The following is a 12,332-nucleotide window of genomic DNA, read 5'->3' as shown; positions in this document are numbered from 1 at the left end:
TTCCATCTTAATCTGATCCTCACATTAAAGCCTCAGGTTCTGGACACAGACCTGGGCAGCACCCTGACTCACCTGGACACATCAGTGTGTGTGTGTGTGAACAGAGGTTCTGGAGCAGTCACATGGCGACTGGTTTGGAATTTTATTTCAAACTCATGCCACAAGTTGACATCCATAGAAAAGAAAGTTTTGGGGTCGCAGCTAGAAAAGAACACAGTGTCGCCCAGCAGTCCAGCGGCGGCGCCGGAGAACATGACGGAAGCTCAACGGAACACACGGACACGGCACATAACGTACGGCACACAGGTGCTTCGGCGCTCGCCGCAGACACGTGCGGCCTCAAACGTCGCAGCGCATTAGAAAACTAGCGCGGCTAGAAAATACTGAGAAAGTTATCAAGAGTCACATGCAGCAGTCCGGTCATCACGAGACAACACACAAGCTCATTCGGGGGTCAAAGGTCGGGGTTCATCCACGATGCTCCAGGACGCCGTCATGCAGTAACTCGCTCGCAGGCTAACTGTGCTACGTGTGAAAACTCTCCGTCAGTGATACAAAAGTTTTGTCCAGAAACGACTGGGATGCTACGTTTGTTTACAAACCGCAAAGATCGCAAAGATTTTAGAAAAGTGACTCCGCATGCGGCTGTTGACAGGCAGATGATGGAGGACGCAAACGCGGCGGCGTGAAGCTGCTACATGCACCCATTCTCAGAAAAGCCGTCACCAACTCTTCCAAGATTGTAAAAATTGCTTTGGCATGACGCGCGGGAAGAGAACGCACAAACGAACAGTCCTCGCACTCCTGCCACCTCTGCATGGACGGGATGACGTCACCACCTTCCGCCTGTCTGCTCTTCAACGAAAGCACAAGACTTGGGAATGATGTCACGGTGAGTCGAGAAGACCGACAGCTGCAAGTCACGGCAAGAGCAGGATGAAGTGACTGACTCGGCCGAGCATGGGAAACAAGTGCTAGCGACATCTTGACAAGACGCACAGAGAACATGTCTTCACAACGTCTGACTTGGTGGAGAAACTCTGACCTTGCTCCGCCCACGATCCTGATCCAGCACCAAAACGATATGTCAACGAATTTATACCACGCAAACAAAAGTAACTGGGCTGTGAGGTCCAAACTCCAGCATCAGAGAGAATCAGGATTAGGTTGAATGTTTGCCTTTGCAATGACACTCCACTACTGCGGGAGGCTCCTGTGAGAAGTTTGCCTACAAACAAAAGTCAAGCCGGAAAAGCACCATCATCTGTTCAGAGTGACGCTTTCTGAAAAGGGAGTTCCACGAGGATTAACAGCAAAAATGACTTGGAAATGTTATCAGTTCAACTCTTGCGACTCTTGATGTGGGACAGGAAAATGGTTTGGCCCCGCCCACGTTTGGCACAACATCATTTCTCAGCCGCTGACGGCAGCAGAAATGAAGAAAATAAGTTGCAGGTTTGACTTTCACAACCCACCTCCATCTCAGCTTCACCCTATTGCAAACAAAAGAGGCAGCCGACATGAGTCCACGCGAGACGCGACCGGAGCACCGGACTGACGGAGTCGCATGCTCAGAGACGTGAAGAATAAATAGGTGGTTTGATGCAGCAACAAGACGAGGCCGCAGAGGTCTGGAGACAAAAAGCATGCAAAAGACACGTCGAGAAAGACACGGCACAGGAACGCGTCCTCCAGCACGGAGCGACGGTTCGAGTCCCGAAGGCGCTGAAGACAAAGACACAGTCGAGTCCTACATTCAAAGTCCAGAAGCTTTCGGAACAGACAGACGAAGACACCAGAAGGTTCCACAGGACCAGAGGAGACGAGCAATCTCAGAGGTCTGCCGCAAACAGGCCACCTGACTGGGAGCAATGGGACGCTGATGCTGCGTCTCGTAAACATGTCACTGGTCAAAGACGTGGTCGCGCTGATTCAGAACTGCATGGCACCGCTGCTCGAGTGAAACTCCGATTGGATTAAGGAACACACACAGCTGTTCCAGTCCACCCGACGTTCCCGCGACCAGAGACGAGATGATGGCACCAGACTTTTGGCAGCTCGTCCTCTGTCGCCCTCCAGAGGACGCTCCTCTCACGGTCTGATAAAGTGCACGGTGTTTCCTGTGAGTCCGGGTCACACCTGCCCACTGGACACCAGACTCCTCCGCTACATTCACCCAAGCACACACGCAGGCACACACACAAACACACGGGACTTTTGTCGCCCCCAGCAGGCGGTGTGTCTCCTGTAGCACAAGTCTTTGGCCCGAAACGGGACGGACCAGTCCGACGAGCGTCAGGCAGTGGTGTCGCCGGTTAAGATGCTGTGGCACAAGGGGCGGTGGTTCAATGCCAGGACCAGGACCTGGCTCATCTTTGGTCCCATAAAGCACTTGATAAAGTCACAGATTACAGTCCACTGGGCAGGTGGGTGAGGGAGGGAGGAGAAGGGCAGGGGCTGGGCGGCTAGCTACTACTAGAGCAGGTGCAGCACAGTCCGGCAGGTCAAAGGTTGTCCAAAGCAACCGGCAGTTCGGGGGCACTAGCAAAGGACGCGTCTGATCTCGGCAGGGTCGAGGGTCTACAGGTGACCGAGCCATAAGGCGACACGTAGCCCTTAGAGAGGTTGGCACATGCATGCGTGCAGAACGAGTGTGCACGTGAATACTGACGACCAAAATGTTGCGAGGAGGAGACAGGAAACAGAAGTGTATATGGTCGACGAACACTTCGGGACGGAGCGGCGGAGGAAAAGGCGGAGCGTTCCCGGGAAGGTTCGCGGAAGAGCGGGCGCTCAGATGTGGGTCAGTGTGGTGGAGGTGATGAGGCGGACCGTCAGCGTGCCCGGCAGGTCGTCGTCCTGGCGACTGCCTTTGTCCCGCAGGTGGAGCGTGTGCTGCTCCTGGCGCTCGTTCGGGTCGCTGAACATGATCACCTGACCCAGGAAGGAGTCCACGATCATGTTCTTGTTGTAGATCTGAGGAATGAAGGAGAAGACAGACAGTGAGGAGGCAGTCGACGGGTGAGTCTCACATTGATGACATCATAGCAAGGGGACAGGGTGGGGTGCTTATAAGGACCCTCACTTGGACGCATGCTTGTGAGGACCGGAAAAAAAGGTTTTTAGGCCTCAATTTGAGGATGAAAACTTGAAAAATAACTGGGTCATTGTAGCTGAGAGTAAGTTTGTTCCAGAGTCATGGTTACGTTTAGCCATTTGTTTTGCACAGTTGAGGGTGAGAGGCTGGGAAAGCATTATGGCAGTGAAATGGAAATACAAACATTTATGTGCGTGTGTGTTACCTCGATGTGGATTCCCTCTTTGGGCTTCTTGCGGTAGAACAGTCCTTTGATGTCAAAGTTGGGGCAGCGAGAGTCCTTCTGGACTGGAGAGCGAACCTTCTCTCCTTCACAGGTGATGATGACGTATGGATCCACAGCTGAGGACGAGCAGGACAGCGTGAGAAGACCACACAAAACAGGCTTACCACACAAAGGTCGAGAAGATGACGGTGTCTCACCTCCGTTGGAGTCCTGACCCTGCAGACCCTCTGCGTTTAGGACGTGGACTTGAGTGACGAGCTGAGGGTACCCACACATCCCGGTCCAGCAGGTCTGAGGAGGCTCGTCCAGAGTCAGCTCCCTGCAGACAGACACGGTGAGGCAGGAAGTGACCGAGGACCAGACCAGGACTGGGGCTCACTTGCAGTCTGAAGGCACGTCAGTGAAGACCCGCAGCAGGAAGTCTCCCGGCTGGCCAGGGTCGAAGGTGGTTGGGATGATGACGTAGCGACCCTCCTTCAGCTCCTTCCTCAGGAAGACACAGCGGGAGTTGATGTAGATGGACCCTGCCACCTTCTGCTGGGCCGTGTGCATGCGGTACTTCCTGTTGAGCTCCACCTACAGAAGGACAGAGCAGTTAGAAGGACTCGGGAACTGGGTCGGGACTCGTCTGTACCCGGTGGATGTCGAAACCAATGGCCAGGTTCTCCGTCTTCCCCTCCTTGGGAGTCGCCCTCTTCTCCTTCTGCTGCAGGCAAATCAGAACCTCATCCTCGGACTTCTTCACGTCAAAGACGTACTGTGGACCAGACCAGGACCAGGTTAGCTGGGGACACATGCAAGCTGTCAACAGGAACACACCTGAGGGTTCTGCAGGAAGGTGGCTTTATGGTTGATGCAACCTCCAGAGCGGTTCCGAAGCGGGTCCTGTCGGTGGGTCCAGGTCCCTCTCATCACCTCCTCCTCCCAGGTCTTGTGGATGCTCAGGTAGGACGTGTTGATGAGGCGGCACAATATCAGGTCTGTGAAGTACTGGCAGAAGTCATCGAAGGTCATCCTGGGAGAGAGACGCCGCACACTGAGTCGACCTCCATCATGGTGGACCAACTTCAGCGGAGTCAGAAGTGTCTCACCAGAACTCTCCGTCATCCTGCACCGTGACCCCCAGCTTCTCTCTCTCACTCTTGCTCACTTTGTTCCACTCTTCTGAGCTGCAGGACACAGAGTAGACATGAGATCACACACCTCCACTCTACCTGAGGAACATCTCGGCTCTCACAATGGAGCTCATGTGAGATCATTTCAAGTCTTGACCCCTCCTGGATAGTCTGTCTGGTCAGAGTCTTCCAGGACGGATCAAGTCCTCCCGGTCAGACTCGGACTTCTCCCGGTCAGGCTCAGAATTCTTCAGGTAAGACTCGGAATTCTCCTGGTCAGACTCTGGATTCTCCCAGTCAGACTCTGAACTCTCGCAGTCAGAGTCAGACAGATCCTAGTCACAGTGCTTCTGCTCCATCCATGGGCAGCAGACAGTCAGAGCTGGATAAACAATCAAGCATCAATAATAAATGTGAGCTCTCTCGCGGGCGCACTTCTGTTAACGAAGAGCAGTTCGTCAATCACAGAACGTTCAGCAGCTGGAGCTCAGGGGAAGCTGCGCCTTTACTGGATCCATCAGCCGACAAACCACTCGACACCAGTCAGACTCCATTTACAGCTTCAGATCCAAAACATCCCCTCCACTCCACGACAAAATGAACAGGCCAGACTCATCTGTTGCTCCTCCGCTCCAGCAGAGAGCAGCAGTCACTCACCTGTCGCTCCAGGGGCCGCTCCACTCCTTCTCTCCCCATGGGTTCCTCATCCGGATCATGTGCAGCTTCTCGGATTTGAAGAAGGCCAGGAGGCCGTGACCAAGCCGGACTTTCCGCACATCTGTGACAGCGTAAGCGTGACCCTTGACCAACCCACAGTCCAGCCGCGCCTCCATGTCTTCCACCGTGGTGGCCTGGAAAACAATGATCGTAGGACATATGGACCTCCAGTCAGCCAGTAGTACGGGCCATGTGTGAACCATACACTGAACATGAGGTCATGGCTCAGCTCTGGATCGTCCGAACACAGGTGCTCGACTGGTGTTCATAGTGTTATGGCTAACACATAGCAGCTCAACCGAAGTTCTGCACTGAAGCTCTCACCCTGATGGAGCAACTGATGAGCCCGTCCCGGTTGTGGACCTTCAGAACTCTCTCAAACAGCTGGTTCCGGGCCACCTCGTCCGTCGCCATCTGACCCTCCAGCAGGTCCACGGGCTCCGACACGCCGCCGGTGAAGTCCACCAAAGCATCTGCCGTGTTCCCTCCATCCAAAGCCTCATAGCAGCCGTAGACCCTGATGATCAGAGGCGCAAGTGAGAGTCTCGTCCAGTGACAACATGAATGACCAGGCGACCACTCACTTGGCGTAGGCCTTCTCCACCAGAGCGCTCCAGAACTCGTTGCTGTCGTTGGAGTGACAGTAGACCAGCTGGTTGTCCAGCGTCGGCAGCCGATCGTCGATCACCACGTCCACCCACTCGCCAAAACGCCAGAACCGGAAATGGAAGATCCCAGCGTACGAGTCCGGCTTCTCTGTGTCCCACTCCTGTTCCTTCCAGTCTGGGATCACCTGCGGCAGGTGTGTGAAGAGGAGGGAGTGGACGGTGAGAGGAGAAGGAGGAAAGGTGAGAGGAGGAGGAGTTGGAGGGAAGGTGTGAGGAGGTGGAGGGAAGGTGAGAGGAGGAGGAGGAAAGTGAGAGGTGGAGGAGGTGGAGGGAAGGTGAGAGGAGGAGGAAAGGTGAGAGGAGGAGAAGAGGAGAAGAAGGTGAGGGGGGAGGAAGAAAGGTGAAAGGAGGAGGGGAAAGGTGAGAGGAGGAGGAGGAGGAAAGGTGAGGAAGATTAGAGGAGCAGGAGGAGGAGGAGGGAAGGAGAAGAAGGTGAGAGGAGGAGGAGGAAAGGTGAGGAAGGTGAGAGGAGGAGGAGGAAAGGTGAGAGCAGGAGGAGGAGGAAAGGTGAAAGAAGGTGAGAGGGGGAGGAGGAAAGGTGTGAGGAGGAGAACGAGGGAAGGTGAGGAAGGTGAGAGGAGGAGGAGGAAAGGTGAGTGGAGGAAAGGTGAGAGGAGGAGGAGGACAGGAGAAGAAGGTGAGAGGGGGAGGAGGAAAGGTGAGAGGAGGAGGAGAAAAGAAGAAGGTGAGAGGGGAAGGAGGAAAGGTGAGAGGAGGAGGATGAGGGAAGGTGAGAGGAGGAGGAGGAAAGGAGAAGAAGGTGAGAGGGGGAGGAGGAAAGGTGAGGAAGATTAGAGGAGCAGGAGGAGGAGGAGGGAAGGAGAAGAAGGTGAGAGGAGGAGGAGGAAAGGTGAGGAAGGTGAGAGGAGGAGGAGGAAAGGTGAGTGGAGGAAAGGTGAGAGGAGGAGGAGGACAGGAGAAGAAGGTGAGAGGGGGAGGAGGAAGGTGAGAGGAGGAGGAGAAAAGGAAAAGAAGGTGAGAGGGGAAGGAGGAAAGGTGAGAGGAGGAGGACGAGGGAAGGTGAGGAAGGTGGGAGGAGGAGGAAAGGAGAAGAAGGTGAGAGGGGAAGGAGGAAAGGTGAGAGGAGGAGGACGAGGGAAGGTGAGGAAGGTGAGAGGAGGAGGAGGAAAGGAGAAGAAGGTGAGAGGGGAGGAGGAAAGGTGAGGAAGATTAGAGGAGCAGGAGGAGGAGGAGGGAAGGAGAAGAAGGTGAGAGGAGGAGGAGGAAAGGTGAGAGCAGGAGGAGGAGGAAAGGTGAAAGAAGGTGAGAGGGGGAGGAGGAAAGGTGTGAGGAGGAGGACGAGGGAAGGTGAGGAAGGTGAGAGGAGGAGGAGAAAAGGTGAGTGGAGGAAAGGTGAGAGGAGGAGGAGAAAAGAAGAAGGTGAGAGGGGAAGGAGGAAAGGTGAGAGGAGGAGGACGAGGGAAGGTGAGAGGAGGAGGAGGAAAGGAGAAGAAGGTGAGAGGGGGAGGAGGAAAGGTGAGGAAGATTAGAGGAGCAGGAGGAGGAGGAGGGAAGGAGAAGAAGGTGAGAGGAGGAGGAGGAAAGGTGAGGAAGGTGAGAGGAGGAGGAGGAAAGGTGAGAGGAGGAGGAGGACAGGAGAAGAAGGTGAGAGGGGGAGGAGGAAGGTGAGAGGAGGAGGAGAAAAGGAAAAGAAGGTGAGAGGAGGAGGGCGAGGGAAGGTGAGGAAGGTGGGAGGAGGAGGAAAGGAGAAGAAGGTGAGAGGGGAAGGAGGAAAGGTGAGGAAGATTAGAGGAGCAGGAGGAGGAGGAGGGAAGGAGAAGAAGGTGAGGGGAGGAGGAGGAAAGGTGAGGAAGGTGAGAGGTGGAGGAGGAAAGGAGAAGAAGGTGAGAGGTGGTGGTGGAAAGATGAGGAAGGTGAGAGGTGGAGGAGGAAAGGTGAGGAAGGTGAAAGGAGGAGGAGGAAAGGTGAAGAAGGTGAGATGAGCAGGCAAGGTGAGGAAGATTAAAGGAGGAGGAGGGAAGGTGAAGAAGGGAAGGTGGTGGTGGAAAGATGAGGAAGGAGAGAGGAGGAAAGGTGAGAGGAGGAGAAGGTGGAGGAAGTCATGGACACGTCAGTGGTAATTTATGTCAACTGAGGGGAAGTGAATGAAATAAACATTGAATCTTTCAAGACGACTGTAGAGGAGAGGAAAGGAGTGGGAAACCCTTTCGGTCTCCACTGAACTGTCCGCACCACAGCTGCGCACAGAAGTGTCACCTGTGGACCTGGATCGGGGTCCCGGGGGCTCCACGTGGTTTCTAAGACAAACAAGGAGAGCGGGTCCCGCGTGTGTGCGCGCGTGTGTGTGATGTCAATGGACCTGGTTGCCAAGCGCGAGACCGGGGAAGAGAGAGTGCCGTCGCAGCGCGGGAGACAGTCGGAGGACGACACGGGCTGAAGCAGTAGGACGCTACAGGATCTGCGCGCTCATGGCCCAGTTGGAGGTGCCGTTCCGGCCCGATGCTCAGCTGACAGAGGTGATGCGGCTGCGGGTGCAGTCTCTCCAGCAGCGCGGTCACAAGCGTCAGGACGGGGAGCGGCTGCTGCAGCCGCACGAGGCCGTGTATCGACTGGACTTCTCCAAACAGTCGCTGTCTTTCTCCCACTGGAGCGTCCGGCTGGCCAGCAGGGGGCGCCTCACCATCACCGCCACCTCGCAGCTCTGGACTCCGGACCTCACGCACCTGATGACCCGGCAGCTGCTGGAGCCTGCCGGGGTGTTCTGGAGGGCGGCGGGCGGCGACGCGCCGGTCCAGTGCTACGAAGCCGACGCGCACGAGTTCGGCGAGCGGATCGCCGAGCTCGCCAAAGTCCGCAAGGTGATGTACTTCCTGTTCGCGTTTGCAGAAGGCTGCAGCCCCGAGACCGCGGACTGCGCCATCACCTTCAGACCAGAACTCTGAGCTTCTGAGTTACGCCATGCAGAATCTGTACGTTTCATCTGTCCTTGTCGGTTGTGTCGTTTTTCTGTCGGTTTTAATAAAGTTTCAGAGCTGAAGCGACCCGTCTTTGTTTGTTTACACCCTGCCATCGAGTCGAATCAGAAACACGACCCACCACCGCACGGAGAGGCGAGGAGAGGTGTGAGTCTCCAGTGACCTCTAGTGGAGAAGAAACGAAACGTGGTATCCCTCGACAGGACCCTATTGTCATGGCGACATGTGATGTTGCCATCTGAAGGTTCCAGCAGCATCTTAATGATGTGGAGACCATCTGAGAGCGGGAGGTCAGGCTGGAACTCCACAGGACTAACGTGGACCGGAGATGTTCCCCTGAGATATTGTCTGCAGCAGGAAGGGAAGAGGAAGCGATGACGGTTCCGTTGGCTTGACTACCGAGGCTGAAGGAACAGGTGTGAACATGGAGCGGGACTCACAAACCTTCTGCCACAGGGACTCTCGAGATGCCAGGCTGGAACAAGCTGCCACAAACCAGCAGTTCCCCAGCTGACCCTGGTGAAGATCATGAGCGCTGATGCCATCCACGAAGAGATGCGGGTCCTCACAGAGTTCCTGGGTCACATGGAGAGAAGGGGGCAGAGTCATGACCAGAGAGACTATCACATGTCCAAAATCAACACACGGACAACTGAGGTTTCATCAATCCTATTGCTGGTCCAGACCCTGGTCCTTGTTCCTAGAGGGTTCAGACCTGTGAACCTCCACCTCGGCAATGAATGCAGTGGCGTGACGGTGACCCTCCCATGCCTCCATTGCTCTTGCTCTCCTCTGTCTGCATGACTGACATCCCTACACACCAGGAGATCTGTGTGACCCAGTTTCCATGGCGATGCACACAGAGGCAGAAGGAGGTTACTCCGTCCAGAACCAGAGGGGGAGGAGAGTGGAACTGATCTCATACGTTCATTCTAAGATTAAGAGAGTAATCAATGTAATGTAATCTGAGGGTGACAAGCAACACACAGATCTACCAGACGCTATTGTTAATATTATTATATGGAGTAAATTTGATTCAACATTGTTTCTGCTTTAGTCAAACGGTGTTAGACCATTTGAACCTGAGCTCAATGTTATGGTTCTACATTACGTCCTCAGGTGCCACACAATTCAAGGTAGGCTCTCCAGCCCCTTCTGCTGGTCGACCACATTGCTCCCCGAGTTGAAGGTTGAACTCCACGTGGATGTTTCAGACCCACACCGCACGAACTGGAGACTTACCCGCGGCCTCTTCCAGACCACACGTCCGATTCTGTTGCCCTGGTAGAAGAGCGAGTCGTCGATGGCGGGGAAGCGAGGGTCCTCAAAGAGCAGGCCGCTCTGCAGACACTGCCTCTTCAGGGTGGAGTACTGCTGCCCCTCAAACGCCTTCACAGAGGTGAACATCCTGCAGGGACACATCAGAACTCAGAGTTGAGGGTCTGTAATCTGTCGAGATTACGGGCAAAATTTTGGATTAAACAGCAGAGGTTGGACCAGTAGCCCAGCAGGAATCTCAGTCAGACTTCCAGATCACCTGCCGGACACGTCCGCAGCTCAAGGGTTGTGACGGGTCAGCTGAAATCTGGTCCTCCAAACTGTCACCATCTGACTGAGTCTCAGAGAGGCCCTGATGCATCATGTGACCACAAGAGTCTGTGTGCCGCTGATGTCGGCGCTGCTCCTCAACTTCCTCACACAGACAGAAGCACTCGAGTGAGGACATCATCGCGCCGACCAATCACAGAGCAGCTGAACTCTGGCTGGCTGCAGACTCTCCAACCAGAATTACAGGAATGACAGAGTACCTGATCACTCACTTTCACCGCTGCTGGCTAGCCAGGGTGATCAGCACTGACTCCCTGGGTGACCTCAGCAGGAGCAACAGGATTCCCCTCCTCCCTCTGCCTGCCTGAGGATTTCCTGTTCTCCTTCATCCGCCAGCATCAGATGCCATTTCACTCCTCCCTCTGTCCCTTCTCCCCTCTTCACCTCATCTTCCTCCTCAACTTACACACACAGCAGTAACAGGAGGGAACTCCCTTCCCTCCTCCCCCCCAGCTGCATCAGGGAACTCCATCCTGCTCTTCCTCCTGCATCATGGTGACCTCCCTCTGCAGCATCTGCACCTGCTGACTCGCCAGTCTGACAGACGACACCACAACCTTCTCTGGGCCCAGTATGATTCACGTGACAAGTTATTCTTTTATAAATGAAGCTGAATTCAACTAGTTTGGATGACAGCAACAATAACAAGACAAACCTTGAGTTCAGAGTTCATCGGGTGAGTCACTCACAGCTTCCCCTGGACTCCCTTTCCCCAGCCACTTTAGCTTTGACCGACAGATCCGAGATGTTCCAGAGCCAGAGTGGAACACTCACCACTCACTCACAACTCATCGCTACATGAGCGAGCAGCTCTCCTGGTGAGTCCCTGAGGGATGACAAGTCAAACCGGGTCCGGTCCAGCTTCACGGCTTGTCTAGAGTGGAAACTTTCTCGTGATTGGTTCCCTCTCGGAGTCAGAGCTGTTGACTCCTGATCGAGGCCTGGTCCTGGAGGAGCCGGGCCGGCCTCACAGCGAGAGGTCCGCAGACGCAGGACACGACGGCTCACATCGTGAAGGTCCGTGAGAGATCGTTGTTCTTCAGGATCAGCAACTGCGCCGTCTCTTCACGTTCGACGGGGCTTAACAGCAAGAACGCGCATCTTGTCGCAGACAAGCGCGATCCGAACCTGCGAGTCTGGACCGGGACCGTCATCGAGAAGGCATCGGTGAACAGGATCCGGCTGTCCTGAGGTTTCAGCAGCCGCCTGCTTCGACTCAGACCGCCGCCTCTCCATCTCCGCGGCCGCCTCTCCGCACCTGCCCGCGCGCCAGCGACACTCGCGCCTTCCGCTGTCATTACCTGATCCGAGGCCTCTCCCGTGGCAACGCGGTTATCTTTCGGGTTCTCCTCCGGGGGTCCGGTCGTTCCGGGTCTCTCTCCTCTGGCGCGGCTCGGGTCCCTCTCCGCGGTCTCTCTCCTCACCTCACCCGAGCAGCGTCAAGCTGCCGCGGACACCGGCGACCGGAAGCTGTGGTCCTGAGGATGGAGCGAACCGGTCTCAGTGAGGATGAGAGAAAACAGCAGGACTGCACCGACAACCCACCGCTGGCTTTTTATTTGATAAGTTCCAGATGGATCACCACCACATCCTCTGGACCAGATCAGGTGGATACATGCTCTTCTTAGAACTTCAAACCTGGATGAAATCACGAATAGAAGATGATAGATGAAGTCCATTTGGCTGATAATAGGCTGCATAGCAGCCAGCTGCCTGCCTCCAAAAAAGTTTTTTTGGTTTGAAATGTGAGTGCTGAAACTCAAAAGAAGACAAGTCTAAAGAACCTCAAGCATGGAGATGTTCAGACAAGAAGAGCTATTATAACTTAAGTTTCAAGGTGCTCTCTGGGCCTCTTCACAGCCCCTTCAGTCCTTACTTAAGAATCCAGGGGTTCCCAAGTCAGAGCGCAGCAAAGGTGCCTGGAGAACCTCCAAAAGACGATAAAGAGCGGAATCTTCCAAGGTG

At 55.0% G+C, this 12,332-nt stretch overlaps 2 protein-coding genes across 3 annotated transcripts; one reads left to right on the top strand and one right to left on the bottom strand.

Annotated features, from left to right (window-relative positions):
- Window positions 1-128: 128 nt before the first annotated feature.
- On the bottom strand, window positions 129-11,821 carry capn5b (calpain 5b). Of its 2 annotated transcripts, XM_053846406.1 has the most exons (13): window positions 11,669-11,821; window positions 10,002-10,167; window positions 9,204-9,335; window positions 5,740-5,948; window positions 5,480-5,672; window positions 5,096-5,289; window positions 4,415-4,492; window positions 4,143-4,338; window positions 3,958-4,080; window positions 3,703-3,899; window positions 3,521-3,642; window positions 3,303-3,439; window positions 129-2,976 (listed from the first exon to the last, which is right to left on the bottom strand). In XM_053846406.1, exons 2-13 carry the CDS (start codon window positions 10,164-10,166, stop codon window positions 2,794-2,796), a joined length of 1,929 nt encoding a protein of 642 aa, XP_053702381.1. In that variant the 5' UTR covers window position 10,167; window positions 11,669-11,821; the 3' UTR covers window positions 129-2,793. The 2 variants fall into 2 exon arrangements, with proteins under 2 accessions (XP_053702381.1, XP_053702380.1); XM_053846405.1 differs by having other exon boundaries at window positions 3,303-3,642.
- On the top strand, window positions 7,911-8,733 carry ompb (olfactory marker protein b). The gene has a single exon (XM_053846410.1). The coding sequence runs from the start codon at window positions 8,253-8,255 to the stop codon at window positions 8,724-8,726; it is 474 nt and encodes a 157-aa protein (XP_053702385.1). The 5' UTR covers window positions 7,911-8,252; the 3' UTR covers window positions 8,727-8,733.
- Window positions 11,822-12,332: the final 511 nt, after the last annotated feature.

The sequence above is a fragment of the Synchiropus splendidus genome, chromosome 17, assembly GCF_027744825.2.
Source record: "Synchiropus splendidus isolate RoL2022-P1 chromosome 17, RoL_Sspl_1.0, whole genome shotgun sequence".
Taxonomy (NCBI): domain Eukaryota; kingdom Metazoa; phylum Chordata; class Actinopteri; order Syngnathiformes; family Callionymidae; genus Synchiropus; species Synchiropus splendidus.
Note: the sequence above shows the minus strand (reverse complement) of the source record. Positions and strands in the feature narration are given on the sequence as shown.

Coding starts and splice junctions, on each gene's coding strand:
- capn5b (XM_053846405.1), bottom strand. CDS start 10,166: ATGTTCACCTCTGTGAAGGCGTTTGAGGGGCAGCAGTACTCCACCCTG. Junction 4,493..5,095: donor AGCGGCCCCTGGAGCGACAG/GTGAGTGACTGC, acceptor TGTGTCCTGCAG/CTCAGAAGAGTGGAACAAAG. Junction 2,977..3,302: donor AAGAGGGAATCCACATCGAG/GTAACACACACG, acceptor TTCATTCCTCAG/ATCTACAACAAGAACATGAT.
- ompb (XM_053846410.1), top strand. CDS start 8,253: ATGGCCCAGTTGGAGGTGCCGTTCCGGCCCGATGCTCAGCTGACAGAG.